The sequence below is a fragment of the Battus philenor genome, unplaced genomic scaffold (assembly GCF_028537555.1).
Source record: "Battus philenor isolate CCGP_79_NKW_IND1 unplaced genomic scaffold, ilBatPhil1.0.hap1 SCAF_1, whole genome shotgun sequence".
In the NCBI taxonomy this organism is placed as follows: domain Eukaryota; kingdom Metazoa; phylum Arthropoda; class Insecta; order Lepidoptera; family Papilionidae; genus Battus; species Battus philenor.
This window is the reverse complement of record NW_027181661.1, coordinates 8,846,300-8,869,278: the sequence shown is the minus strand read 5'-3', so window position 1 is coordinate 8,869,278 and position 22,979 is coordinate 8,846,300. Positions and strand designations below refer to the sequence as shown.

At 32.5% G+C, this 22,979-nt stretch overlaps 1 protein-coding gene across 6 annotated transcripts in view; it reads right to left on the bottom strand.

Moving 5' to 3' along the window:
* The window catches only part of DIP2 (disco-interacting protein 2), a 69,769-nt gene that overhangs the window by 12,982 nt on the left and 33,808 nt on the right, over positions 1-22,979 (bottom strand). For 4 of the 6 annotated variants that reach the window (XM_068764816.1, XM_068764982.1, XM_068764901.1 and 1 more), the window contains 6 exons: positions 8,348-8,476; positions 7,380-7,592; positions 6,687-6,808; positions 6,267-6,567; positions 5,728-6,039; positions 2,552-2,744 (listed from right to left, as the gene is read on the bottom strand). In XM_068764816.1, coding sequence (XP_068620917.1) covers positions 2,552-2,744; positions 5,728-6,039; positions 6,267-6,567; positions 6,687-6,808; positions 7,380-7,592; positions 8,348-8,476 — 1,270 coding nt within the window. Of the gene's footprint in view, positions 1-2,551; positions 2,745-5,727; positions 6,040-6,266; positions 6,568-6,686; positions 6,809-7,379; positions 7,593-8,347; positions 8,477-15,859; positions 15,941-22,979 lie in introns of all 6 variants that reach the window. The other 2 variants (XM_068765066.1, XM_068765230.1) reach the window with 1 other exon arrangement.

Sequence of the window (22,979 nt, the reverse complement as noted above, 5' to 3'; positions counted from 1 at the left end):
TGAGTTTTATATTGAATTAGTAATGAATCATTTATTTAATTCAAAATCATTACAAATGAAACGGCACATAACACTAAACATATCGTTTTAGGAAGGCGTCTTTGTTAAGACGTCATTATTTCTGTTATTGTTATAGGCCTCTCATAAAATTTCATAAGGAACAATTGGAATCGGCCTGCGTGCTTTGCTGCCTCTAGCCATTCCGTGGTTTTCACTCCAAAAACATAAGGTCCCAGCGGATATCTGAACTGCGCGCAATATGGCTCACTGTCACTTTAACCCGCTGGACCATTTGGGTTACTTTCCTAATCCTGATTCGATCACGTAAAGAAATCCAGAGCATAGCCCCCTCTCAATGTCTCGTTGATCAACAAGAGAAACATCTTGTGAATTTTACATAGAACAGCTGGACTCACTCTTGTCATAGTTCTAGAACTAGAGGCAGTACTGGTTAACATTTATGTATTTATGTTGGGAGATCAAATTAATAATTATTATTTCAACAAAAGTTTTATGTACTTTACATAGTAATATTACTAGTTATAGCGTTAATGTAGATGAAGTCTTACTTATTAATTGTGAATGAGATCTCTTAAACCTATGAGTACCGTGCGCAAACAAAAAAAAATAATTTTGGAAGATGCGATTTTATTGTAGGTTATTATAAATGCGAGCGCATGTGCATGTCCTATTTGAATAAAAAGTTCGTTACATAAAACAATTATCCAATAGGCCAGCTAATCATTGTATGGCGAAGTCTCAATTCGACGTCGGGAGGAATGAAACTTTAAAAGAACTGTTTCAGAGTAACGAAGCGTACTAAAAATCCGTTAAAAACAAAAGATTTTCTCCTAACAACAACAAAGTATACAAAAACTTCCCTTATTTTTGATGTGAAAAACGAATGTTTTTTTACAATTCGCTCCTACAGCTTTTAACCTTTAGTTCTATTTAGAAATGTGCAGTGAATTTTTTTCGCAGTGCATCTATTGTAAGGTTCCACTTCCGGAGAACATAGTGGGCAGACGGATTTTTTGTATAAATGTATATGCCTTCACGATATAATTAAACATCGAGAACGATGAATTGGCTTATATATTATATAACTGTTATTTAAAGAACTTAAATAAAATATATATTCTATTTCCAGAAACGGTGTATACTTACTCTGCTCAGAAATATTGTTATAATTAAAAATAAACAAATTATTACTTTGTCATTTCCGATTGTTCATTGTGTTTCTTTTTTATTTTCGCACCAATATATTTTAAAACATATCACATACGATTGGTGTTAATCAAATGTTTGTGTACTAGGCTATTGATGGTAAAGTCAAAACAACCATTTTAGTGATACGCAAAGGGATGTCCCAGAAGAATATTGTTTACATATGAGAAATTTTTTACAACTGAGCAACATTTTAACATACGAAATGACCGTGTTTATGCTGAAAGTTTACCAATTAGGTACAGAGTACAATGTGGGAATTATCCGATTTCAGTGACGGTTATGTCGGGCGTTAGCTATGAAGGAAAGACAGACATATTTTTATGATAAAGGTATCAAAACACCGGTTATCTATTAAGATACCATTGAGAAGGTAATTAAGCCGAATAACACTATGTTCAATAACTAATGATACTCTCAGCAATACACGGCGCCGAGTCCTAACGTTCAATTCACCCAATCTTAGTTAGGAATAAACGATCCTGACTTCATCAGAGCTGAAGACTGGCCGTTATTTGGTCTTTATCTTAATTAACTGATTTATGATTTATGGTAAGTTTAAGAGAGTAAGGCTTACTCTAAACCCAATGACAATTTGGAGTTACTAAAAACAATCCACACAATTGGTAGTACAGAATTTTTCTATAGAAAGAGAGTGTGTTGCTATTGATAACTGACATCTATGTTTAAAGGATTATATTGCAGCCGATGGAGACCACTCCGAATAAGCTTAAAATATTTTAATGATTTTATATTAATGTATTAAAATAACTTATTGTAATAGTAATAAATGTTACGTACAGTAAAAAAATTGTTTTGGTTTGAAACAATGTTTTTTGCAATACTAAATATACAACAGTCAATGTATTATTTTGATAGAATAAATAATAGCGTAAAAGAAATCTTTGGGAAAACGTGTTACGTAGCAAGTCGTGTCCCGATTGTATGGGTTCTTTTTATTCAACATTTGATATTTAGTAAAGAGATAGTATCTCCCATGGATTGTTCGTATAAGCTTTGATAAAAAGTCTGTCATGGCAAGCGTCTTAATTTTTTATATTTGCTTCAGAGATAACTAAATTAGTAATAAATCAAGATACACACACTCCTAATAACTGCGATTATTATATAGTTTTAAACAGATAGCAGCAGTCTCACAAAACAAGTAGTAATTAATTTGCGTTGCCTTAGTATATATCATAAAAACATTATCAAATGTGTGGTTCGTGTTTTGCATTTTCACGCGAATTAAATTAGTTTATCATAGTTGATACTATAGCTGAAAAAGAATCGTTTTATTTATTATATTTATGCATAAACATACCTCGTTACAATTACGCCCATTGCCGATCCATCAGCGGCGGATGTGTGTTCAATGTGTGCTGGACTGTCTTCAGCGGGACGCGGTGGTGGAATCCAATCGCGGGGGGGTCGAGGTAGTTTCTCTGTGGACACCCACTGTAGCGAAGGCCATCCACGGAAAGAAACTACGTCGCCAGACGATGTTTTAGGCAGTCCTGAAAAATTTAGCCAAATTTAATACTCTACACTAGAATTCTTTACGTTTATTATAGAACGTCCGTCCTAAAAAAATAATAAGGTTGTAAATGTTGGCATATCTGTGTATGGGCATAATATCCTCATTTCCATTGGTCACACTATAACTTAGAACCATTCCATTTCCTTCTTTTTAATTTTATAATTTAATTTTCCTTATACTTTATGATGAGTTCTTTTAGCGAATTAAGCAGAAACTTTTCAGAAAACATGATGGCTATAGAAACTTACTGCACTTAACATTTACCACACTACAAATTTGTTTTCTAGTACAACAGCTGTGTTTATCAGTATTTGTTACCACAATTTTTAACGCTTTTATTTAAGTTGTATTCTTTGTAGATTTCTATGTTCTTCAATGAATAGATTATAACAGGGATAATTGTAACAATGAAATAATAAACCAGCTAGCCTAGTTTGTGTATGGCTAGAGTTATATCTTCGTCTTCTTTTTAGCCGATGGACGCCCACTGCAAGGCATAGGTTCTTCTCGAAATAACGTGATGATGATTGGTCCTGCACTGCTCACATCCAGTGACTTCCGGCGACCTTAACTGTGTCGTCGGTCCACTTAAGGGTCTAACCCCGCTGCATCCACTGACTCGAGGTCACCACTCGGAAACTTTTCGGTTCCAACGGCCATCGGTTGCGAGAGCGATGTACACGCCCACAGGCAGTTCAGACTTCTCTTCATTTCTGATTCAATCGGCGAAATTCCTCTCCACTGGGTGCTCACTGGGTGACAATGAGCCTTATGCGAACCGTCGTAAATTTAAGAGTTATATAGCAAACATAATTTAGTAAATTTGTTATATATTTACCAGCCATTTATTATATATCAACCAGTCATATTTACTAGTGTAATTAGTAATAACCATTACCATCAGAAATTACTAATATCTATATTATTTTATTCAATAAATATACACATGGCTGTTATAAAATCATAAATATCTTTAATTTTCAAAAGTTCAGTAGTGATTCAAATTTAAATATTTACTTTCTAAAATTACATGATAAATTTAGGAATGAAAAAACATAAGTACATTTTGCAAAGGGTAGTAACAGCGATAAACGAGCAGAGAGTGCACTGCGAAAACTTTTGAGAATACTCGACTAAAGCCTAAATCACATCACTATAAAATGTGAAAAGTTTACGTTGGCATATTCGTAAAACTGTTTATAATGAGTTCGTTATTGAGTTTCCACCTGCAGTTAAGGACAATGAGGAAAAGAGCAAGTTTGTAATTGGTTTACGGCAAGCTCTATGTACTAAACCTATTACTGTGCCGATTATATTTCGGTTTAAATTACTATTTGTTTTATATAAGTAGTCTCAACGTGTTCATTAAATCAGTTTTTTATATGCATTACAACTAAAAGTTGTCTATTACTATACTATTTAGTACATGAACATAAATCAAACCAGTAACTTGTATAGAAATGAAGTACAAAGTATTATAGCAAAATACGATTTCCTTAATAAGAAAAATTGAGAAGTCAGTCATTAGACATATTACTTGTTTTGCTTGTTTGCATTTATCATTAAAATGGCTACTTATTATTTTAATGCACAGTAAAAATACATTTCTATAAAAATCTATCAAATACTGACGACACAGAGAAATTTCTTGATCTGATAATTAAACAGACATAATTGCGCCTTTTTCGCGACAGTTAAAGAAAGTTTGAATGATCAATCTTTCTTTAGCTAGCTACTATGTGGCGATTTTTGAATAATCTTTATATCGATGGTCTAAAACAATTTTGACAAGAGCATGTATATTGTATTTTTAAACTAATATTTAGTTAACAATGTTAATAGCGATTGATTTGTAATTATACTATAATGTTTCCGAGTGACAGAAAGGGACAGATAATGTGGGCGCCTACGATCGTAAAGGAATTTAATACAGGTGTAAGGATATGTTTACACATTCTTACATCCTTTCAAACGTTTACACAGTTTCTTTTATGAGACATGTACTAGTTTCTATTATAATTCTTCACTAAGAGATCAGTGCCATTCAATTTCTTGCTATGAAACTAAGTTTGAAACTATAATAAAAATCTCATTATTCTAGCACCAAACAAATACATTCCAGTTTAGATAATTATCGTTATATTTTAGAATTGAATTTGTTATTTTTTTAACAAACAGCGTATGTTAATTGTGGCCAGAGTATTTTTTAATAAATGTATAATATTTATTTAGAAGTATATCAACACTCAGATTGAAGATGAATACACGAATAAAGCTCGAGCAAAGTAACCAGAAGGAGAGAAAAACAACAAGATATTATTCTGTGTAGTGAAGCAAAGGGAATTGCAAGTGAATAGCAAATATGTTTCTAATAAAAAGTAGTTTGCAATTAGCATGGAGCCTCGTACTGTCTACGCGGGCTTCTTTGTATGTTGCATATTGTACTATGTTTTAATCAAAGGACTAGTTTAGTTTTCGATTACGTGCGCTTACATTTTATAATTATTTACTAATGGGTAAATGCCTTTTTATACTTTTATACTTACAATTGTTTAAAGATAAGTACATTTTTAATAGTATGAATGACACATTTGCTGTTAATTATAGTACAAAAAATAGTGTATTGATAATATGCGTTAATAAAATTCGGATAACTGCATATTAATTTTTTTTTCTATCTGTCAATGTATACTTTATTCTATCAGAAAGTATAGGCCGGTGTTGCATGGCAATAGAAGAAAAGTATTTCAGAGTGATTAATTCACATACATGCGAATATAAAACTACGTATATGAACTTTTTGTTGTCTAACGAGCTATACATTCACCCCTCTAAAACTTCTACACATATACTAATCACTCGGTATTTCCATATAAGTTGTATGTCGTGCAATGTTAGTAGATATTAATAATTTAAAGTACAAACAGTAAAGATTAATGTGTATGAAATTAGTACTATACCTTTCAAGCATGCGTCCGATGTCAGGGCATATTGGATACCGCAGGACCCGAGCAGAAACCCGACTTGTTGAAGCCCAGCATCTCTTCGAGTCAATGGAACTTCAATGGGAACTGGTACAACGCCCGCTTGAAGGCAGCCGTAAAAAGCGCTCATAAAGTTTATGGGGTCGTTGTTTGGATAAACCAAAGCGACGCGATCTCCCGGTTTGATTGAATTGTCTCCAGTTAGCGGTCCTCCACTGCTACTTTTTGATGTGAATGTCTTATTAAGCAAGGCGTAGGCAATTTTAAGAGAACGGCTGAGCAGTTTACCTGTTGTTAAACAGAAAATTCACATTAATTTTAATGTATACAAATACATTTTTTTATATTTATTACTCCAAATATTGCACAATAGAAACGCAAAAAGCTCAAAAAAAACTTAAGTGCCAATTAATCAACTTATCGAAAAAAACGTTTCACGATTGCTTTATTAAAACGTTAATCATACTCACCTATTTTGCGCCGTAAAAAAAGTTCCTAAAAATAATTCAACGTACCGTATGTTAGAGAATTGCTAAGTTTCCCATTAGGATCAAGGACAGTTGCAACGTTCGCTTTAAATGATGCAGTTCCGTATCTCTGCAAAGCAGCTTCTAGATTCCTCGGTAGACCAGCAGGCACAACAAGCTGCTCCCCCACTGCCGGTGTCATTGTGCCACCCTCAGGTTTCGGTGCATTCGGATCTTTGGGATTTGCAGCAATCTCGAGCTCAATGTCGTCATCCTCGTAAAATTCCGGGAGTGGGCGACGCTTTGGTCGCTTCAACGTATTGAGTAATTGCTGGATTTTGGCCGATACCTACAGGTAAAATATATATAAATATAATAATGTAAATTTACGGGTAAAACAGGGAAAAATTTACATATTGGACTTCGAAACTATTCATTTTATATTTTTTAACAACTGAATAATCCTACCTTCCACCTCCCAGTGCCTGTTCCAGTATCTTCAGGTTGTGTGTAACACTGAACTCTGTCTGCGACTAGAGCTCCTCCCCTTCTGGCACCAGATGTAGTGTGCGTCACATCAGGCTGTATATCTAACAAAATCAATTAGTTTCTCTTAAAAACTTTCTTATGTTAACGATATAAATTTATTAGAATAATAAAAAAAGCAAGTAAACATGAAAACGAATTTAATTTATTTCTCTAAAATATTGCACATTTAGATACGTAACGTAGATTTCTTTCAAGTATTTGAATATAAATATGTTTGTTTGCATTAATACGTGCATAAGTAATTATTACATTATGTGTTGACATATTACATAAGCATTCAACAAGTTTGTTACATAAAAAGTTTGATATAGATATTAACATGGCAGATAAACACGACCAAAAAGAAATTGAGAGAAATTATAGTTTCATTTTAATAGACACGTAAATACATAATTATACTTTCTGATACTTACTTATTATATATTTACCACGTTGTTTCTAGACAACAATGACAATATGAATAATGAAGCATACACAGTATCACCATTTTATAATATTCTAAATAATAAATCACAGGTAGCTTTCATATTGGAAAACACATCTCTCTCCCATATTGGAAGAGTTCTGGCAGGAAGTTAGGCAAAGAAAAAAATTGGAACATGTCACACTTACAGGCTGGTAGAAGGGCGCTAATTTCCGACAAGTCAACTTCAGTTCTTTCTTTTATTGCGTGTTTCTTGTCACGCTGATGATGCAGTTGTGGCAGTGGGTGTGGGAGTGCTCGCGGGTGCGCAGCAGCTGGGCGGCGTGCAGGCGGCGAGCCCAGCTCTGGGGGCGGAGGTAGCTCCGAGTCCCCTGCGCAGGAGTCTTCATCGGAACTAGATGCTATAAAATATTATGCATACATCATTCAATGTTCTCCTGACTCTCGTGTTTGTTTTGGATAAATCTATATTAAATGCAGATAAGTTTGTCGCGGCTGGATTAGATCTATCGTTATCATGTCGATTGACAGACGCCCACTGCAAGGCCTCGCCACGTTGACAACTATCCGCGACTTTTAATACTAGTGGCCTACCATCAACGCGTCTACCGGCTCGTGGTCGCTTACACAAGATATTTTCCATACATCATTCATTTTTATTCCGACTCAACTTCGTGTTTCTTATAGATACGTCAATAATATATAATGCAGAAGAGTTTGTAACGACTAGATTCATTTTAGATTTATCACCATCATCATGACAACCGATAAAGGGCCTCTGCAAGGCACAGGCCATCTTTAAAGATTGCCACTATGTCCGTTCTTGTGCTGCCCGCATCCAACGACTTTGACTACATTGTTGATCAACTTAGTGGGGGACCTTACCCACGCCACGTCTACCGGCTCGTGGTCGCTACTCGAGGACCCTTGGCCCCAATTGCTGCTGGTTGCACTAGCTTGCCCCGTCTGTTACCATAGATAGAGATCCGTCGACAGATAACATGTTATTTATTTACAATTAACACTATACAACACAAGATTTTGTACCTCAGTCAGTGGTGTTAGATGGCACCAATCTTTTGAAAGTTCCGCATATAAATAACTGTTATGTCAATTCGTTTTGATAATTTTATGATATCAAAAAAATCGTACTCACAAAGATCGTGTCTCTCTCTGTCTGGACTCTTGGCCATCATTGACGTCCTTTTGGATGGCATTGGCAGAGACGGCTTAGGCCGATTTTGCATTTCTGCGAGCGCTTGCTGGACCGCCTCCTGCCTTACTTCTGCAATATCCAAAAATCATTTTAGTTTCAACGTACATAAAAAATCTTTTTTATAATTGCTATAATTTATAAGTAATTTATAAATGACAATGAAATATCCGCACAACGCAAAATAATTAACAAGCATAATAAACTAAACATACAATTGCATTTTGAAAATTTTAATAAGAAGCAGACATAAGCACTGGATACATTAGAAACAAACTGACCCCGTGATAAAAAATAATTAAATTTATTAAACCATATCTTCCTCATCAGGCAGTAAAATTGTTAGATGATAGTATCAAAGCCTTATATGTCTATGGTGAGCTTGCGGGTTAGGAAGAATACGAAAACGTGTTAACGTAAGAAATTTTCGAAAATGGAATAATTGTGGAAAATATAGAAAAGCAACAAATTTATTTTCTCATCTCAACTACACAGAAAATTGAAATACCTGTTCGAAGATGAACATTTATCGTCCACCAAAACCAAAAAACAGCATGACAGGACGTAATATATATCTAAGAAATGTCATATAATATTTAGTCTTGCGATATCGTTGTATATTTTTATTATATTAAAGAAATAAGTAGTCATAAATTTAAAAACTTTTTTTCACAATAAGTTATCGAAGCAACTAAATAAAAAAAAGACAACATTGCAAACTATTCTCTCATTCCAAAACAAAAAAGTAGTATAGGCGTTTCTGTCCTGAAGGTAAAACTTATTTTTTGATATTCTATAGAGTATCTGTAAAAGTCCGACTTCGTTATTCTTAAGGACCATAACATCAAATAAGCTATATCGATAACTGACTTCATTAATGAATAATTCATTGAATGTTTAGCGTCCATCATAAATTACTGGTTTCATTTAACTTGGCTAATAATTTATGTAAAACTCGTGACTTATTTTATGTACACAAATGTAAGAAATAAAAAAATTTAAAAGATAGGTCGATATCGTATGCAAAAAAATTTGCAAATACAATACCGATATTGTATTGCAGCTGAGAATCGCACTAATGGAAAAATAAACAAAAATGGAATGATGTTTGAAATTCGATGGCTTAGTGTTCACAACTTGATCAAAGGTCAATAATCAATTAATACGTATATTACTTCAAAATATGATCGATGTATTAGAATTCAATTAGATAACTTTAGTTAGAAGGGTTCTAGACAATTTTTTAAATATTAGTCATTAGAAGTAAAAATGATATAGTATTCCTCTGTGATATAATAAGATTAAAAAGTAATATATTAAGAATATGATATATTATTATTAACTAATAAATGAGTCAAGTAATCAAGTCCACATACTTCGATCAACTAAAATCTCTTGAATGCTGTAATAAGATTTATTTAATCAAATACTTTCAATAACTAAGAAAAGGATCGTCTACGATATTTTTGGAACTTTATTAGCTATGTGAAGAAAAAATAAAATTTCGTTGGACATCAAAAAATGTGAACTTAAATTAAAAAAGATTAAGTATTATTACTCATCAATTAAATGACGTATAGTAATATTGAATAAAATATATAGTATATAAATTAAATCGATATAATTTTTGCATTAAGTCACTTTAGCTTGTATACGCCAGTTAATAATTTTTAATGGGTCCATTTTTTTGAAAATAGCCTTCACTGCGTGATCGTAAACATTTACACCAGCAAAAATTTTAACAAATGGGCTAAATAAATGAATACTGGACAATTTGATTAAGTTTGTTCAACGCATTATAATGTAATATTATACCTACAGGCACGATGCAATACTCATATAAAATCAACGGCTTAAATAATAAAAGAAGTTAAGTAAACTTCAAAACTATCCACAGTTAAAACTATAAATAGTTGTTATTAAAAATGTAACTTGAAAATAATTAACATAAAGTCGTTGCATACCTTTGCAAATATTTATTCAACGCTCTATGGACCATCGTGGTTGGTCGAATGGACCAACCACGGATAAAATCCATCCGTATCCAACCCGCAAGCAACATTAAGTTGAAGTTGCTATGAATTTAAATCTAATACTTCTTTTTTTTCTAACGAAAAAGTCATAAGTCGAATACAGCGTAAGTCTATCTTGGTAACTAAACCCATGTTGACTGTCATTAATCAATCGATATTTTTCATTAATGATATTTTATCTTTAAAATAGATAATAAATATATTTCGTTTAAATTCAATTCGAAGCTTCAGTTTTTTTATCACTTGACTTGCACTGCTGTCCAAGAAGCATTTGCAGGTTCCGTGCGAAGAGCGAAGCTCTAGGCCTACCTGGGAAGTCTCGATTCGGGTTGCTTTATACTAAAATTTCACCGGATTGGGTACGCCCTCGGTACCTGATTCTGGCCTATCACCCTGTCATTCCGACTCAAGAACACTCAAGAGGGCCAAACCTAGACTCGGACGGTTGCCATTACCTCGCTAACGTTACTACCACTTCGGAAAACATTAGCGCTTATAGAAGAATCTCCGCCAACACTTGTATCTAAAATGTTTGGGAGACGCAGAGTATTTCTTGGATAATATCAGTTTGCTTACTTTAAAGTAGATTACATTTTATAGAAAACCTAATTTTTAAAATAAAAAGAAAAATTTCAGAACACAAAAAAGTTAATTAATTCAGGACGGCTGACAAATAGGTAGGAATCGAATTCAATCTCGCAAGCAATAGGGATTCAATATCCAAGTTGATTCACTCTTTTGAATGAACCCGAAATTATAACACCCAGCTTTTTGATTTTTTACAATCAATTTATGCTATTTACAGAAAAAATAACTTTATAACCAAAATTGGTATATAACAAAGTTAAATGTTGTTAAAGTTATCTCGGATGGCATGTGTGGCATGACGACTATAATGTGGTGAAACATAGTCTTTTATAATAGAAAATCCTGCGCATCTATTTAATAGTGTATGAATAAGGAAAACAAAACGAAAACTGATATAGTAGCTTGATAATATCAGATTTGCATTTGACATGCTTCTCATCAAATCAAACATTAGTGATGACAAAGTTATAATTTTATATTATTACTTCAGTTTGAATTAAAATACGCACTGAATTCAAATCACGTGTTTTATTTATGTCTCATTTACTTGTTTAGCTTAAAGGGTGTTAAAAAAAATGATATAGAATCGCAATAAAATAAACTGGCGAGAATTTATGTATAAACGTGCATCTGAATAAACATACACACTCTGCAATCACAGCCACTTGTGTCAATTCAACACTTAAGAAAGTATGTCATGCAGTAATAAAAGCCCCACGAGTAGAGGAAGCCCCGCAAGAAATTTTATTAACTACGTAGTACTACTACCGTTCGAAACAAAGACAGTACATTAGCTCATATTCCTAACTAAAATAAACTTTCGTTAATTTAAGAGGCGAATTAAAAAATAAAAAACATTTATTTAGCGTAGTGATTACAAATTTATATCGCAAAAGTATTTCCCTTTCATAAGTTAACTTGAGAGTATTTAATGAGTTTTCGTCATTGTCCGTTACATAAACATGTAGAATACATAAAAATGTTGATGAGGTGCGCTGATCGACGATGACTGTTTAATCAGGTTGAAGTTGCATTGGGCAGGCCATATAGCTCGTAGAATAGATGGCCGCTATGGTCTTAACGTTCCGCAGTCAAAATCACGGACCAACTGCAATATAGGCCATCCACCCATAAGGTGAACTAGACGTCCTTATGAATGTTGGATGCTGGCTTCCAAAAGATCCTACAAGATTTATAAGGGAGGCGAGGCCTATGTCAAGCAGCAGACGTTTTGTGGCTGAAATTATGATGAAATTTAAATAAATCTTCGCTTTTACCAAATTAACTCTAGACAACTAAACTGTAATCGCCGGTCGATTCCGCCGAAAGGTTCTCGTAAGGCAACCATGAGCCTGTAGAGGTCGCGCGGGTATGTGCCCCACAGGGTGGTCCGTCGTGATAGTTAAAATGGCAAGAGGTCGTTGGATACGCACAACACAAGATCGGTCATCGTGGCGATCTTTAAAAGAAATCTAAGCCTTGCAGTGGACGTCTATCGGCTGACATGAAGACATGATACTATCACAGCGTGAGAAAGATATCACTGGTAACTTGTTATTTCATAAAAATATGTAACTTCTGCTATTTATAACGGTATGACAAGCTACATAGTGACACAATCAAGTTAGACTCTGATTTGGTTAATAGCAGCAAACTAATATATTTATAAGAGTTCTGCGTCTACTTATAAAATAATCTCAATTCTCTTAATGCACAATTTTTCTGTATTTTTCGTAATTATAAGAATTGTTTGAATTTGTAAATAATATATTATAAAAACGATAGATTTGTCTAACATATACAAGAGACACAGGCTATGTTAAAATTAAATTATTGTTGCGGAAAATTCAAATGCTGTGTTGTACAAAGTCCATTGATAACGCAACATTGTTCTATGTACGCACATGGATCATAATTAGCTTTGTATAATTACCGAAGATGCATTGTATTTTTTAATAAGGCAGTTTTTGATATTTCTTACTTTGTTTCGCACGAAAGGCTATTTTAGTTAGAACCAATAACGATTATTTTATATTCTATTGTATTACAAATAGTATAGCGAAATAATCGCCTAGAAAGAAAAAAAAAAGAAAATTTATTTAAATATCTGTGCTCGAGTCCTCCATAAAAATCTATATGCTATTTAATATATCTTTTTAAATAAGTAAATTTACTATAACTTCGTTCATTAATTACCCGCGATTCATATTTTATTTTGCACGTAATCTATAAGGATTGGTAAAACCACTGCACAAAAAATTTGTACAAACCAGTCTAAAACATTTAACTCACTTTGGGTGTCTTTAGCAGACAGGTGTTAACATTTTAGGAATTGATACTGTTCTATTTCAGAAATGTTTTAAGGGTTTAGGTGGTAACATAACTTTAAATGTTTAAAGCTCGATTGGACGTTCAGCACATATTATTTTTGAATTAGAAGTCCAATATAGTTTTCTAACCAAAAATAATAAATAAGATAACGAGCACATCAGCGATCGTCAAATTATTACATAGAACAAGTACACAAAGAAGATACAGGAGTTAATGATAAGAAAATACAAAATAGCTTATTTGTTTACCAAGGTTTAGAGTGTTGAAATTGTAAAAAATCGTAAACACATGTTTCTTAAAAATATGTATATGGTACAACCTGCCTCCGCTCGCTTCGCGTGGCCGACAGTGTCTTCTACAGGTGCAACTTAAAAATAACTATTTTTATTAAATGCTAACGTTCAAATGAATATTCTGCACAAGTTCTGGACTTATGACATTTACATGCATTTTTAATGACATGGCTCTTATATTTAATATTTTAAATTTCTCGGGCTTGAGGTTCTAGAGAATTAGTGAAAAATAAAAATAATAATACCTTATATATAAGAAAATATATTAGGTTGTTTGAAAAGCAATTGTGTTTTATACCGACAGAGGATTTAATTGTATTTTTTGATCCCAACTTTACACTTAAAAGCCGCATAATAATTATGTGTTTTGAGAGGTGATGAAGCATGGTTTGCGTCTGAAAAACTTAAATTTATTTTGCGCAGTAGTTTTTGGTTGGTGTCCTTTTAAATATGGAGAGCATTTTACTTTTTTTTACTATAGAAAATGTAAAATGCTGTTCAAGCCAGAAAGAAATTAACCGATGTGTATGGAGAACATGTGTCGACATTACGCCAGTGCCAGAACTGGTTTGCAAAATTAAGATTGGTAAGAGGTTAAGTTCATCGATTTTAACTGTTTATGACCACTTGAAAGGCCTGGGCCTAGCCTCGAACCTCGATACATAAATCGAGCTTCGAGGTTAGACCCAGGAACCCATACGTTCCCCATATCCTTATGGAGAGAAATTTGTGTGACGTCTCGTTGAAGTTTGTGATTCGCTTCTAAAACGTCACGAAAATGATCCATTTTCGTAGCGCATCATTACTTGGAACGAAAAATGCGCTGTATACAACAATGTCAAACGCAAGAGACCATGGACCAGAAAACATGAACCGGCTCAAAACATTTCGAAAGGCAATATCCATCAAAAAAAGGTGTTGTTTGTCTGGTGAAATTTTAAAGGAACCTTTTGTCTTAAGCTTTTACTAAAGAACGCAACAATTAATTCGTAATTCTACTGTAACCAACTCAATAAACAGAATGATGCACTTCAATAGAAAAGGCCAGAATAAATAAACAGAAAAATTGTAGTGTTCCACCAAGATAATTAGAGACGTCACATAAGTTTGGTCACTCGCTAAAAGCTTTTGCAGGTTGAATGAGATAAACTACCACACCTATAGTCTTCAGATATGGCGCCTTCCGGTTATTATTTGTTACGTTCACCTCATGAAGACACAGATCAGTGTTTTGTCTGCAAAGACCCTAAATTTTATGAGCGTGAAGTCACGCTGCTACTACTAGTAAGAAGGCATTAAATTTAATAAAATATTTATTAATAATACGAACATCGTCTTTCATTTATATAAAAAAAAAAACAAAATTACTTTCCGAACAATCCAATATATATGAAGTAGTTTTATCATACATTTGTCATTTATATAAATAGTGTAGATAAAACACTAAAACAGGAAAGGATTATTAGTAATTAATAAAAATAGGTTATTAAATAAAAACCGAATGTTATTAATTAATGTTATGAATAAATTATTATTATTTAAAACATAAGTTAAATTTAAAAACTAATGATGTTGTTAAAAATACGGTTAGTTTTTATAATGAAGATTTTATGTTTCTGCTTTAAATTAAATACATAAAATATTGAATTAATGATCGCACGACATGAAAAACAGGTGTTTTTATATTGGAGCCTGTGCGTAGTTAACCAAGTTTCTGTTAAGAAGGCTCAGAGAGCAGTAGACTGTAAACTGGTGCTTGCTTTTAAAGGTTTAGGTGTTACGTTTTCAAGTTAACGTAAATATTTATATGCAACAATATAATTCTAAAAAATTCAGAAAACTTGTCTGTTGGTCAAAAAAACGCTTGTAGAATTAATAAATTAATACCCACATACATCATTGTATTTTACGAGTAACGAAAATGTGAGTAATAAGTTTATGTAATAGATTCAATTTTTTTTATAACAGTGAATAATGTTATCTATAAATAAAATAAAAACTTAATAAATATAAGAAAGTTAAATAAATCAAACAGTTGGTAAAATGATTTAAAAATGATTTTCAAAATTTGTGAGTAAATAATTCTGTAATAGTGCATCCGCATACAAACAAGTAATAAATAATCCTAGAGCGATCTTACACATACACTTCTTGCCAGTTTGAGCATGGAACGATAAGTTCATTATAACGTATGTCTTTATATGACTCACCCGAATGGTATCGACTCTCGTTCCGTGTGAGTCGCCTGTTGGTCCTTCCAGGCGGCGAACGTAGGGCTGCGGCGGACCTCACTGCGACGCGATAAAGAAACCACACACGTAACCAACTCGCTTACACTCGCACACAAAAGCAAACGGCCACGTAAGGAAACCAACTTAAATTTGGAACCGGGCGTTTTTCGCACCCAATGAAAGCAATTATCAATAATTACTATTGTCATAATTTGCCTTTATGATCTAAGCGGTTCTCGATTCCAGGGCTGTTTACGATTTTAATCGCTAAATTAATTTTTCCAATTTGACTAAATTGTTTTTATAATGACTTGCTCATTAATAAAGTTGTAATTAATATTAGTCATACTATTAAATAACGTTTAAACTTGTACATTCATTGTGGGCGACTATCTATCAGAACAAATACCGTAATGGAAACAATGCCATTTATCTATGTTTGCTTTTGTTCTCGTATTAGATTGTATAAAGGTGGAAACCTGACACAGCCGCAACCACATTTTACCGACATGCACGCCGTGAACATTGGCTTTGTTATAATTGTCGAGACAAGAACTTATCCACTGTTCACTGCGCCTGTCAATAGTCACAGACGCATCGAACGAAACCCAAGTGTAAATATATACTCGACTAGCGATAAATTCATATGTGTACATAGCATGACACAGAATGCAGGAGCGTTTTTTTATTTTCTTCGATATCATATCAATATTAGATTAGTTTTGTAAAACTGGAAAAAATATTTGATTTATAATATACTTATTTCAGTTCACAAAAAAACAGTTTAATAAACATGGTCAAGAAAAAAACTTTCTTCGCATTTAACATGAAAATACGGGAAATGTTTTTTTTTTCAATGTTAATTTACAACTATAGTTTTTTCCATCTTGTAAGTTATCATATTATGCCGTTGGTGTAGAAAATTTCAGATTATTAATAACGCGACAAGTAATTTCGACAGTCCTCTCTTGGTGTTAACCTGACCCTAAATAATTCTGAAGAAATTAAAAACAGGTTGATGTCTGAACGTTCAACGTCAAGGCTATATGACAAACGATATCACCGACAGATATCACATCCAAGCCAAACTCTCTTAAATTTTGTCGAGTGCCTAAATATATTTGCAGTTTAGCGTTATCATGATGAAAGACTACACTCCTTCTTTTGATTAATTTCGGTCTTTTCGTTCCAGCTGTAACCGGCGATCATAGAGAGGCGCTTGTGATATGTAAAATTTTAAAACATTGAATTTTTTCATTCGATTTATTCATTTTGACAGAAAGTAAAACAAATGAAAAATAAATCGAACTAAAATTTACTGACTTGTTTATATATTTTTAATGTAATCTTTTTAATGTCATCTAAAACCAGTCAAATACAAATAACACGGCGGAAGAGATTTTATTACAAGTGTAAAAGCATATTTATATATTATTTGCAAAAAGACTTCCCACGACCAAGACCGATAAAGACCAGTTCAATGATTTTACTTAGCGGAGAAAAGACATTGAATAATAAAGAAACCGTTTTTTAATTATTTTTCTATAAAATAACAAATTGACTACAAAAGAGAACGAAATAACGAGATAGACCTACTACTTCATCAGCGTCATAATCCGAAAACCAATGATCGCATAGTTCCAAACACGAAACAAATTCTTGATTATTTATGTTATAAACATCATTACATATTAACATCATAATAAATTAAAAAAAAGTATTTTTAAAATGCCTATTACTACACATTAAAATTAATTATTGTTTACAGTTTGTCCCTTCAGACTTTGTACGGACGGAAGTTATTGGCCTGTAGAATTGTAATAGAAAAGATAAATCAATATAAGGTATTTAACATTATTAATCAATTTTTCCGGGGTAATTGGAAACATCACCCTTTAACACATAGCTAAAGAAAAGGATTGTTTTTATTATTTTGGAAAGTTTTCTCAGTGAGTAAATTAAAAAACATTACACTGGAAATTTAATCACATTTTTTGTCTAAGGGTACACTAAATTTAAAATAATTTTTAATGAAGTATTGAATTATGTTTTTGTAATTAATCGTTATTTTTTATTCAGACATTAAATCAATAAAAGTAATTGATGTCTTTGAATCAAATTATATTTACGTATAGTCAATAACATTTGACAGTATTAAGTTTGTCGGTACAAATAGTGTGTAAAATTATTTATTTGACTAATTATTGTTTTCGACATTTATCCCTTTAATTTTTATTTTTTATTACGTCATAATCATTTTAAGGTGTAATGTCTAATGACAAATAATAAAAATTACCAATCGAAAAAAATTATCGATAAAAAAATAAAATCAGCCTGGCCAGTAAGTTTACGAAAATGACATTAACTTTCCGAATTAAAAATAAACATAATTTTTTTACCGCGACTCTTTTTTTTATTGAACAGTTTTTGACATTTCTTGAAAGGATTGTGAAAAACGTTTTAGTAAACATTTGTACTTATTGTTACGATTTTCAATATATAACATGAATTTAAGCGAAGCAAACATTGAAGTGGATATTGTGCGTTTAGATTCCGATATTATAGATGAACATCTTCGATCATCCACTGCAGTATTACAAGACATTTTAAGCGGTGTAAATGAAGAATCGGCGGAAAAAGGTGGGCAATCTTGTTCTCGATGTGGAAAATTGTATAAAAATGCTAACACTTTGCATATGCATTACATGCTTAAACATCCGGAAAACGATGTTGAAGTTCAGTGTATATCGTGTAATAAAAAGTATTCTTCGTTGTTGAGCCTGCAAAAGCATATACGCTACATGCATCGATACGAACATCGTTGTAAGGCCTGTTACAGAACATTTCCTACCATTGAAATGTTAGAAGAGCATGGCGCATGTTGTAGCAAGGCTGATGCCCCGTGTGAAGTATGCGGAAAGATATTTAATTCGCAGTTAGCTCTTCGCAACCACTACAAGTACAAACATGCTGACCAAAAGAAGTATTATTGTAACGTTTGCAAAAGAACGTTTATGAGCACCCGTGGCCTGACCAACCATATGGCTTTCATTCATCCACCTGGCGCCACCGAATGCAGCTGGTGCGAACGTGTGTTTAATTCTGTACCGGCACTGCAAAGCCATGTTTTGCACAAACATTCCCAAGGTGGGGTCAGATGTATTCACTGTCCTAAATTGTTTACGACAAAAATAAGTCTGGAAAGACATTTAATCAAAGTCCACAATAATAATAAAACCGATTATTTTTGTGGTGTATGTACCGATCGCTTTCATAATTCAGGTGATCTTGTCAGTCATGTAATACAAAAGCATTCGTCTGTCAATGATTTCAAATGTTAATTTCTTACAATAATTTTACCCAATAAACGTTTAAAGTACAACCTATAGTATTATTAGTAGTTAGTTTTTTATACTGTTTACTGTTTAAAAGGATATATAAATACCTGTTAATGGTATTTTGTTTCTATCAATAACTGTAATAAATAAGTAGGTGAATTTCGTAAACTTTTATTTTAAGCCAATTTAAATTCATCAAACCTATTTATTAGATGTTCCAAACGTCTTAGACTTTATTGATTTCTTATTATTGAATTTTTGATTTCTAATTATATAATTAGATACGAGCAGTATCAACATTATTAACATACAGGGTGTTTGGTTATATTGCTTTAAAGGGGATGAATGTATTGCTCATTTTAATATTTTAGTGTTGTTAATTAATGTATATAACCTTATACTAAAAAGAAAACATAATCATGAAAAAAATAAGTGTAAAACCAAGGTTTTTTATACCCATAATCAACCGAACTGTTAAAAATATTCAAAAATGGCATTAACATATTAAAATTAGGATATAGTTTCGTACTGCCACTGAGAAACATTTTAGCAATCAAAGAGTATGGAAGTAATATTTACCATGTTCTTTTTAATTATTTTTATCTTGAATGATTAACTGATGTAGGTCATATGCTTGTTAGAAACGTTGCCGTAAACGTACATTTATTTGATGTGAAAAGTGGACTGACATCTCTCTTTATATTTAATACACATATCATATACGATTACATATCGATATACGATCGATAATTAAAAAATATGGTGCCGTCTGTCGTCTTGAACATAGAAGTGCGCTCTAAAAAATAAAATTGTAATAACCTGACAAGTTGTAATAGCCGCAAAGACTTCCCTTACAAAACAATATAAAGAAATAACTCAACATATTCATTACAATAAATAAATTTATTTGTTATGAAACTGTAAATAATGTTTGGGATGACAGGTAGATGCTTGATAAAGTTAATGAGATTACAATATAATTTTAAAATAAAATAAATTATTTGGGCCTCGGTGACGGTTATGCGATTCACTTAATATTTAATAAACAAATGTTATCGACATAGTCCATCCGATTGGCAAGTTAAAGCGGATAGGTCACACAGCGCTCAGAACATATAGCGGCTGGGGCCTTAAGGTCCTGGAGCGAAGACCACGGACCAGTAAGTGCAGCGCAGGACGTCTAACCACACGGTGGACAGCCGGTCCTTCTCGTAATCTTTGGGAGAGGACTGTGTCCAGCAATGGACGTCGTTTGATTGAAATGGTGATGATAATGATGAATATTTCGTCTACCGGAAATGTTGCAACTTTGTTACACTGTTTTGGGTCGGATTGACTGGAACATGTACCCTACAGCGACTAACTAAACGATGTTCAAATTATAACGAGCATTGTAGCCTCAGACCCTAGTACATATTTAGTAAAATTAATTCTTGTAGGAAAAAAGTAAAACGCAGATAATAATATCTGATAAAATTGCAAATAAATAATTTGTTTCTCAACTAGAAAGCTTGTTGGTTCAGTTGAAGCAATCATACAACTACTCTGACCCGTGAGTTGTTATTGCCCCTCAACCTCGCTGATATATATAAATAAGTTTAAAATGTACGCTTCCGGCTATGAACTCCGCAATAGAAAATGAGTCTATCAAATTTAGTTTTTCTTGCATTCTCCTTCACGGAGTACACAAGTAGTGACTGTAAAAAAATATTAAGTGTATAACAATTTGAATAAATGAATAACATAAAGTTCGTTGCGTACTATAGATGCAAGCGCTGCTGCAGTATTTAGCTAAAGGTATATCATAAATAAAATAATATGCCAGACGGGCTACGTGGAGGTTAATCAGACGCCTCCACCCTACGGCGATTCAGTTACGAAGTCACCCACCGCTAGGTGGATACCCGTCATATGATCCGGTACAATGATCACGCTATTCAATTTGCTCCCACTTCCCGTCTGCATCACTTGCATTAATATCCTTACAGTTGACATCTCTTTACCAGCGCCGTGGGATTAAACAATTTCAGCGACTGTGATTTAAATTACAAGTATCAAATATTAGATATTTAAAACTTCTGTTATCATTTGAATTTCAAGATACATAGTAATAACAATAATTTCGAAATTTATTGCTAAGAAACACATTAATGTAAATAACGACACATTATAACAAGTGAAAGTGGTTTATGTTGAAACATTAATATTAATTAAAAGCATTAAAAAGTAATAAAGTATTAGTATTATAGTATACTTAAAAAAATCTTAGACTTCTTTTAAAACAGTGTAATCTACAAAACGAATATTATGTCGTGTTACTGATGCCTAATCAAACGGAATGAATCGTTTACTATTAGCACAGAGTAATTGAGACGCCGTTAACAAGTTGCAATATACGTATAACGTTTCTATTAACATAATTAATTAGATTTTGTGTAAAAAAGTGATAATTAGATACCAGAATAAACAAACTAATGTTTTATGAATAACTTTATAATTTACGGAATAACAGAAGAATACATAATATTACAGTTCAATCCTTTGCCCAATGTTTGATGGGTAAGAAAAGATAAAAACTCTACTAATTTTTATTCGATTACCGTCCGAATCCGAATGAAAATTCAAGATAAACGTTTACCTGCCCATTGCTTACACTATTAAGTAAAAATACAATCTTCTCAAAATTAAAGATAATGCTCGGTAATTACCTTATTTCATACGCACAAACGTAATTGTTAACTGAATATTATACACCAATTCTTATAGTCATTAATCATGTAATTCAAATAAACTATTTGTCTTATACGTAGCTTTTAAACAATAGAAGAAATTTACATTTATAAAACATATCGTTTATAAATACAGATAGTATTAATAAATTTTCTACTTTCTCGCTGGAAAGGACGAGACACTTTGAATAATAAGAGTAATCAATAAAACAAAAGGCATCACATTTTGCACAAATGAAGGTGGCAAAGAAAACTATGAATTTATCATTATCTTCGATACAAAACTTTATTTAAAGTAACTTATCGATATTTAATATGGTTTTTCGTTTGTCATTTCTGTAATATTTAAAAAAAGCTAAAATTCACGTTTGACTTCATATCCAATTCAATTAGCTGACGAATAGAATGTGGCTATAATAAATATAATAGAAGTGTGGGCGAGGCCAACACATTACCTGCACGTCGCGACAACGGATAAGTGTTATCACATTACAACCCCATCCACGCAACGGCGGCGTAAAAAACTGTCATAGTTGACCGACGTTAAGTAAATTGTTCGTCGGCTAGATAATGAAACATTAATCCGTTTAACATTGAATGCTTTTCATAATTTCAATTAAAAATTTAAAGTGGTGCTTACAGTTTAGTATTCTTCTAATTATATATAACATCACGTATATATCATTCATAAATGAAGAGAGATGTGAACAAAGTATTTTTAAAATATTGAATTAAGCGGTCTTTGTGGATCATTTACACCTTCCAATACGTTTCAGAGGTTTAAGTTATGTACCTCGATATTAGAAACAGTGTCGCCCCTATAAACGTAGTACTCGAAATAAGTGATTTTTTTAGTTGACTTACTAAAAATATGGTCCTTGGTTTTATAAAGATTTCTTCTCCAAAATACACATTACAATGAATAAGCACTAATAAGCCTCTTTTTGAGCGACATTACAAATTAAATTACAACTAAGTATCAATTTTATTACGAAGGTTTTCTCTAATCAAGTCCTGTGATGAAAAATTAGG